The sequence below is a fragment of the Nerophis lumbriciformis genome, linkage group LG23 (genome assembly GCF_033978685.3).
Source record: "Nerophis lumbriciformis linkage group LG23, RoL_Nlum_v2.1, whole genome shotgun sequence".
In the NCBI taxonomy this organism is placed as follows: Eukaryota; Metazoa; Chordata; class Actinopteri; order Syngnathiformes; family Syngnathidae; genus Nerophis; species Nerophis lumbriciformis.
Genome location: NC_084570.2, coordinates 42,861,316 through 42,869,160, shown reverse-complemented (window position 1 = coordinate 42,869,160; position 7,845 = coordinate 42,861,316). Strand labels below are relative to the sequence as shown.

The following is a 7,845-nucleotide window of genomic DNA, read 5'->3' as shown; positions in this document are numbered from 1 at the left end:
GGAGAAACGATTTTGAGTTCGATGGTCGTTTCTACCTCCAGATTAAGGGCACTGCTATGGGCAAGAAATTTGCGCCGGCTTATGCCAACATTTTTATGGCAGAGTGGGAGACCTCGGCCTTGGCCTCTTGCCCAAAACGTCCTCTCCACTACTTCCGGTACCTTGATGACATATGGGGCGTCTGGACTCATTCCGGTGAGGAGTTCGGCATATTTTTGAACGCGCTGAACACTCACAATAAAAACATTACCATCAAGTCGACCACGAGCATCACATCCGTCGACTTTTTGGATACCACGACATTCAAGGGTCCGAATTTTGATAAAACGCAACATTTGGACATTAAGGTGTTCTTCAAGGGGACCGACACCCATGCGCTCCTTTACAAAAGCAGCTTCCACCCCAAGCACACCTTTGCGGGGCTGGTGAAATCCCAATTACTTAGGTTTCATCGTATCTGCACCAGGCGGGAGGACTTCCTGGTGGCCTCGAAGGCCCTCTTCTCTGCCCTGAAGAGGAGGGGCTACTCCAGGTCCTTCCTCAGACGGCAGTTGAGGGTCTTCCTGGACCCGAAGGGGCCTCCCCCTGGGACAGACGTGATCCCCTTGATCACCACCTACTCTCCCGCGGCCGTACGGGTCGTTAGAAAGGTCAAAAACAACTTCCGGACCTTTTTGGAGAGTAGTGGGAGGCTGCCGGAGCATTATGTGGTGCCGGCCTACCGGAAGAATTCTAACTTGAGTGATCTGTTGGTCAGGGCCAGGGTCAGCTCATTGAGAGACCCGCCCTCCACTCGGAGGGACACCCTTGTCCGCCGCGCGCAATGGTTGGTGAACCCCCACAACCGCAAGGTTTTCCAGCCGTTGTGCCGTGGCGGCCGACACACCCAGAATTGTGTATATGTGATTCGGTGTCAACGATGTGGCGAGATGTACGTGGGCGAGACGGGCAATACCATAGCTAGGAGATTCGCCCAACACAAGTACAACATCGTTAGACACAAAAATACCGACACTCACCTGGTCCAGCACTTTGTCCGACACGGTTGGTCTTCCGTCCGGGTGACTGTCCTCGAGATGAACCCCAGATGGAGCCTCGCCCAACGTCACAGGGCGGAGCTCCTCTGGATCGTAAAGTTGGGCACCAGATATCCGGGGGGCCTAAACGAGATGTGAGTGTTAGCCGGTTGGATTGTCGAAGGACAGCGCACATTCCCTCTGTACTTCCCCTCTTTATTTTCCTTATATCCCCCCACCCCCCCTCTTCCCTAACCCTAACCCTAACCCTAACCCCAATCCTAACCCTAACCCTAACCCCAATCCTAACCCTAACCCTAACCCCAATCCTAACCCTAACCCTAACCCTAACCCTAACCCTAACCCTAACCCCAAACCTAACCAGCCAGTGCCTCCAATCCTAGCCGGCTCTCGCTCTCCCCTTCGGTGCCTCCTGAACCTGACACCTGTGGACACAGGAACAATTTCAATACAAACGTCAACAATATTTACCTGAAAAGAATATCAACATAACACATCAACAATACTTACCTGAAAACAATTTCAACACAACACGTCAACAATACTTACCTGAAAACAATTCCAACACAACACATCAACAATACTCATCTGAAAATAATTTCAACACAACATATCCACAATATTTACCTGGGGATGGTGTAAGACACACATACACACATCCAAACCTATATATGGGAGACAACAGGGACATCCTCTGCTCCCTCCTTGTTCGTTTCTGAAGCCCTAGATCACAATTCAGGGTGTTTTCAGCATTATTTGCATAATTCACTCATCTAATTTCATTAGCGCTTATATCTACATAAATCATATTTTTGTGCCTTAGCAGCCTGGGAATTCAGAGGGTCACTGTGTTTGTTATCGTTTTGCACCTTTTATTTTGGCAAAAAAAGTTCTATTTTGAAGGCCAATGTTGTGCATGACGGGGACCCCACCCCCCTAATTTTAATGTTTGTTGTTATTGGCACTTGTTTCCCGCAATTATCTTTGTTGGACCAATAGATTGGTGGCACACAAGAGACTACTTGTGCTTAGCTACCCTTCCTCACGAGTCATGCCTGATGAAGGTTTTCAACCGAAACGTTGCAGCAATTTGACTCGTTTTATGTAAATATACCTTTTCTCAACTTTATTATTTTCTTCAACACATCGTTCTATTTTTGGACTATTTGTTTACCTGCTGTGCCCAGCTGGACTGAGCACCACGTGAGGCGCCGTTCTGACAACTCACTGTTTGTTCGGTAAATAAACCGTCTATTTTTTCAAATACAATTTACATTTGTATTTCTAGTCCATCCCGTTGGCTTATTAGTGTAAGATATTGCATATTTTTGCCACAAAAAGACAATATTCTTACCTAATACAATTTAAAGCCCAGACCGGAAGTGCTCCCTTCGAACTCGGCGGAAGTCCCGCCCACGAGCATCCGGTTCGTCCTTTTTATTCTTTTTTACTAAAAGAACGGACTAATAAAAACATTTTTTACAAAAGCGAACTTACCTCAGTTTCGCTAAAACCCTTGCACAACCATCCACACCAACGAATAAAACATTTGTACAAGATGTCGGACTATTATGACGAGGACGAGGGTTGGCTTCCGGTGAGGTCCGGGCGGAAGCGCAGACGGCAGCGTCGAGCTGCGCAACTAGAGAGGCTCACCAGGGATGATGACCATTACGACGACCGCGATGATCATTATCCTCAACGTTTCCACCAGCAGCCCCAGAGAACATATGCTGAGGTGGCGCGGGGAGACCAGCGTTCCCACTTTGAACGACAGCCTCGCCCCTACTCGCGGACACGCCGCCATTGGGAGGGCGCACACCAGGAGGAGCACCACAGCGCCCCCCAGCGGAACCTATGGAGCAATGCACGCTCCACTCAACACAGCAGGGACATTGTGCATCAGAGATATTATCCTCAGACACATTTTATGCCCGAACAGTATCCCCAAAGGCGTCCCCGCAATCCTCCCCGTCCTCAAACACATTATAGGCCTGAACATTATCCACAAAGGCGTCCCCGCACTCCTCCACGTCCTCAAACACAATTTAGGCCTGAACATTTTATGCCTGAATACCCACAAAGGCGTCCCCGCAGGGCTCCCCGTCCTCAAACACATTTTGTGCCTGAACATTTAATGCCTGAACATTACCCACAAAGGCGTCCCCGCAATCATGCCCGTCCCAAGCAGACACGCAATCAGCGTCAGGACGCTTTTAGGAGGAATGTACCCCCCAATAACTTCACAACAGACATAGAGGGGAATTTAAAAGCCAAGTGTTGTTATAATATCATTAAAATCACACACCATTGGAATAATGTCACAAAAGACACTTTTCCACAGGCAATATTAAAAATGGAACAGACGCTTTCCACCATGATTAGACCGGCGGTGACCAGCCCTGAGACGGAAGCATTCATCAAAGAAAATGCCCAAAATTGGGCACACACAACGGTCGTCATTTTAAGAGAACACTATGAAAAAACTTTACACCAGGAAATGGACAAATTAACCAAATTTATTGGTGAGGACTGGAGACCCGCTTTCCAGCTGGCCTCCACATGGACCAGGAAGCATCTGGGACGCAGACTGATGGGAGACACTCTCCGGCAGGCCGAGACTCGGATTGTCAGGGCTTTTGACGACCTCCCTGTCAACACTGAGGTGCCACACCCGGTCCGCTCCTCGCCACCCCGGCCCGCCGCCCTGGTATCGGTGGCCACCGCCACAGATCCTGTCGGCGCAGATAGGACTCCTGGCGTGGTACGGGCAGGGAGCCCTCCAGTGCAGACCGTCACCCGTGCATCGGTGGCCACCAGCACCGACGCCCCCCGCTCAGACTGGTCTCCGGAGGTGGATCGAGCAGCGGTCCCTCCATTGCGGATGGCCCCGATCTTCCTCCCCCGCCGTCCGCCGGCTCCTGCAGCCAGGGAACCACCTAGGGAGCAGAGGGAGAAACGCCGCCCTGTGGACGACACCACACGGGAGACTCCTCCGACCCAGTCTCCTCCCACACGCCGCAGGGCACTTCCGCCCGGATCACCTGCAAGACAGGATCCCACCGTCGTGGTACACAGAGCGGACATAACACAGAAGGATACCCCCACCCAGACCGAGGACGACAGTGACTCACCACAGGGGTCCGCAGTCTCCGTGGCTCCGCTCCTGGATCTTCGGGACGAGGAGCAGGATCGCTTGGAGCATTCGCCGATGATGTCCCCACACAACTCTTCCACGTCCTCCGACGGGTCCCAACTCAGCCATGAGACGGAAGAGGGGACCACATCACAGAGTGAACATTCGCCACGGGAGCCCACATCTCCCGGGGCCCCGCTCGTGGAATACCCGGACTCACCTCAGCGGGGACAGGACCGTGGGGGGCTCCATGTTATTCCTCCTCCCCCTTCCCCTCTCTGCTCGCCTCCCGATCGGGTCCCTCATCTCCCTGGGGCGCCGGGGGAGGCGACGGGTAAGTGGCCTTCTGTCCCAGGCACTTCTTTTGTCCCAGGCACTCCACAACACCTGTCGGATTCAGAGGGTACCGATTCAGAGGAGGAATGCCCTTATGGCCCTCCCCGTAAGCCCACTAGACACGACAATTCAAATAGAAAATTGTCAGATTGGAAGTTGTCGGTCAGCGAGAGGCTCTTGATGATCGGCGACTCCAATCTGAGTCGCATACCAACCTTCGAGGTGAACGACCTACAAATAGACAGTTACCCGGGGGCCACCTTCCGCCACGCGGAGGCCATCCTAGCTAGGGCCACAGCCGCGAGAGACATGGTGCTGGACCAGGTGGATGTGTTGGTACTAGCCTTTGGGATCAACAACCGTGAACAGAAGGTTAAGGAGACTACTATTAAGCAGCTCCAAGGGGCACTCAGGGCAGCCAGGAACACCTTCCCACGTGCCCGGGTGCTAATCCCCCTGATTAATTATTCAGCCTCTCTGCCCGCGGAGCAGAAAACCAACCTCGGGAGTCTGAATAGTTACATCAGGAACCATTATGATCACATCCCGGCCCTCAACAGCCAGGCATTTGATACCCAACCTGACCTGATCCATTGGACTCGGGACACAGCCGAGCTAATGCTCGTGCACTGGCTTACTTATTTAAACTGGGAATCCCCATAATCCCGAACACTCGGGGGGGCAATAAGAACGTGATAAATTTGGCCCATAATTTCACGCCGACCCCTTCACAAATCTCCCTCCTCAACAAGGGCCTCAACTTTATTCCTTCTACCAATCTCAGTAGTGACTGGCATCATCAACTTCAATTTGACCTCCAGCGCTACCATAGACGTGTCAAACTGGCCCTGTATTATGAGAAACAAGAGACTCTCAGACCCACACCATTCACAGCCCGCTCCGGCTGGGAGCCCTCACCTGGACTTTTGCCTCCGGAATTCCAGGCGATGGTCCAGGCCGATGGGCTCACATTGTCCGGCTCGGGCTGCGCACCTGCGGTCACCCCCAATTTGACACGCGAAGAAGTGGAGGCCCTTTATAGTCTGAAAAGAAACAAACACATTGTGATCAAACCAGCTGACAAGGGGAGCGCTGTTGTCATTTTTGACAGATCGCAATATATATGGGAGGGTTCTCGACAGTTGGGTGATATGACCTATTATAAACCCCTGCCGGAACCAATTTATCCCCAAACCATCCCCATGGTAGAAAAGATTCTCGACAATCTTCTACTTAAAAAATTTATCAATTTGAAACAAAAAAGGTATCTCCTGGGGGAACCGGACCCTCGCTCCCGCAGGTTTTATATGCTCCCCAAAATTCACAAGGAGCCAGACAAATGGAGTAAGCCCCACGAGATCCCTCCGGGCCGACCCATTGTGTCTGACTGCGGCAGCGAGACGTACAGAACGGCAGAGTACATCGACCATTTTTTAACGCCCCTCTCCGTTCGACACGACAGCTACCTCAGGGATACTTATGATTTCATTGATAAAATCAAGAATGTGCACATTCCCCCAGATGCCATCTTATTTACCATTGACATTGACAGCCTGTATACAAACATTGACATCAGTGAGGGTGTCCAGGCTGTCAAAAATGTCTTCCACAGGTACCGTGACGTCAGCAGGCCTGAAAAGGAGCTCTTGCAGCTCCTTGAAATTAATTTGAGGAGAAACGATTTTGAGTTCGATGGTCGTTTCTACCTCCAGATTAAGGGCACTGCTATGGGCAAGAAATTTGCGCCGGCTTATGCCAACATTTTTATGGCAGAGTGGGAGACCTCGGCCTTGGCCTCTTGCCCAAAACGTCCTCTCCACTACTTCCGGTACCTTGATGACATATGGGGCGTCTGGACTCATTCCGGTGAGGAGTTCGGCATATTTTTGAACGCGCTGAACACTCACAATAAAAACATTACCATCAAGTCGACCACGAGCATCACATCCGTCGACTTTTTGGATACCACGACATTCAAGGGTCCGAATTTTGATAAAACGCAACATTTGGACATTAAGGTGTTCTTCAAGGGGACCGACACCCATGCGCTCCTTTACAAAAGCAGCTTCCACCCCAAGCACACCTTTGCGGGGCTGGTGAAATCCCAATTACTTAGGTTTCATCGTATCTGCACCAGGCGGGAGGACTTCCTGGTGGCCTCGAAGGCCCTCTTCTCTGCCCTGAAGAGGAGGGGCTACTCCAGGTCCTTCCTCAGACGGCAGTTGAGGGTCTTCCTGGACCCGAAGGGGCCTCCCCCTGGGACAGACGTGATCCCCTTGATCACCACCTACTCTCCCGCGGCCGTACGGGTCGTTAGAAAGGTCAAAAACAACTTCCGGACCTTTTTGGAGAGTAGTGGGAGGCTGCCGGAGCATTATGTGGTGCCGGCCTACCGGAAGAATTCTAACTTGAGTGATCTGTTGGTCAGGGCCAGGGTCAGCTCATTGAGAGACCCGCCCTCCACTCGGAGGGACACCCTTGTCCGCCGCGCGCAATGGTTGGTGAACCCCCACAACCGCAAGGTTTTCCAGCCGTTGTGCCGTGGCGGCCGACACACCCAGAATTGTGTATATGTGATTCGGTGTCAACGATGTGGCGAGATGTACGTGGGCGAGACGGGCAATACCATAGCTAGGAGATTCGCCCAACACAAGTACAACATCGTTAGACACAAAAATACCGACACTCACCTGGTCCAGCACTTTGTCCGACACGGTTGGTCTTCCGTCCGGGTGACTGTCCTCGAGATGAACCCCAGATGGAGCCTCGCCCAACGTCACAGGGCGGAGCTCCTCTGGATCGTAAAGTTGGGCACCAGATATCCGGGGGGCCTAAACGAGATGTGAGTGTTAGCCGGTTGGATTGTCGAAGGACAGCGCACATTCCCTCTGTACTTCCCCTCTTTATTTTCCTTATATCCCCCCACCCCCCCTCTTCCCTAACCCTAACCCTAACCCTAACCCCAATCCTAACCCTAACCCTAACCCCAATCCTAACCCTAACCCTAACCCCAATCCTAACCCTAACCCTAACCCTAACCCTAACCCTAACCCTAACCCCAAACCTAACCAGCCAGTGCCTCCAATCCTAGCCGGCTCTCGCTCTCCCCTTCGGTGCCTCCTGAACCTGACACCTGTGGACACAGGAACAATTTCAATACAAACGTCAACAATATTTACCTGAAAAGAATATCAACATAACACATCAACAATACTTACCTGAAAACAATTTCAACACAACACGTCAACAATACTTACCTGAAAACAATTCCAACACAACACATCAACAATACTCATCTGAAAATAATTTCAACACAACATATCCACAATATTTACC

The 7,845-nt window shown here is 51.6% G+C and overlaps 1 protein-coding gene and 1 long non-coding RNA gene across 2 annotated transcripts in view; both read right to left on the bottom strand.

The window, feature by feature from the left end:
- LOC140679775 (uncharacterized) overlaps positions 1-1,410 on the bottom strand; it is a 4,960-nt gene extending 3,550 nt beyond the window's left edge. Inside the window, exon 1 of the long non-coding RNA XR_012051120.1 lies at positions 1,394-1,410. This is a non-coding gene — a long non-coding RNA (uncharacterized lncRNA). The remainder of the gene's footprint in view (positions 1-1,393) is intronic.
- Positions 1,411-2,679: 1,269 nt separating this feature from the next.
- LOC133622626 (uncharacterized) lies at positions 2,680-7,348 on the bottom strand. Its single transcript, XM_061985455.2, has 8 exons — positions 7,200-7,348; positions 5,428-5,552; positions 4,394-4,560; positions 4,172-4,293; positions 3,530-4,081; positions 3,190-3,278; positions 2,978-3,073; positions 2,680-2,892 (listed from the first exon to the last, which is right to left on the bottom strand). Exons 3-8 carry the CDS (start codon positions 4,477-4,479, stop codon positions 2,680-2,682), a joined length of 1,158 nt encoding a protein of 385 aa, XP_061841439.2. The 5' UTR covers positions 4,480-4,560; positions 5,428-5,552; positions 7,200-7,348.
- Positions 7,349-7,845: the final 497 nt, after the last annotated feature.

Excerpts from the sequence above, each read along its gene's own strand:
- LOC133622626 (XM_061985455.2), bottom strand. The coding sequence starts at position 4,479 with ATGAGGGACCCGATCGGGAGGCGAGCAGAGAGGGGAAGGGGGAGGAGG. Across the intron at positions 4,082-4,171 it reads GGAGACTGCGGACCCCTGTG|GTGATCCGGGCGGAAGTGCC; the intron begins GTGAGTCACTGT and ends CCTGTCTTGCAG. Across the intron at positions 3,074-3,189 it reads TTGCGGGGACGCCTTTGTGG|GACGTGGAGGAGTGCGGGGA; the intron begins GTAATGTTCAGG and ends ATTGTGTTTGAG.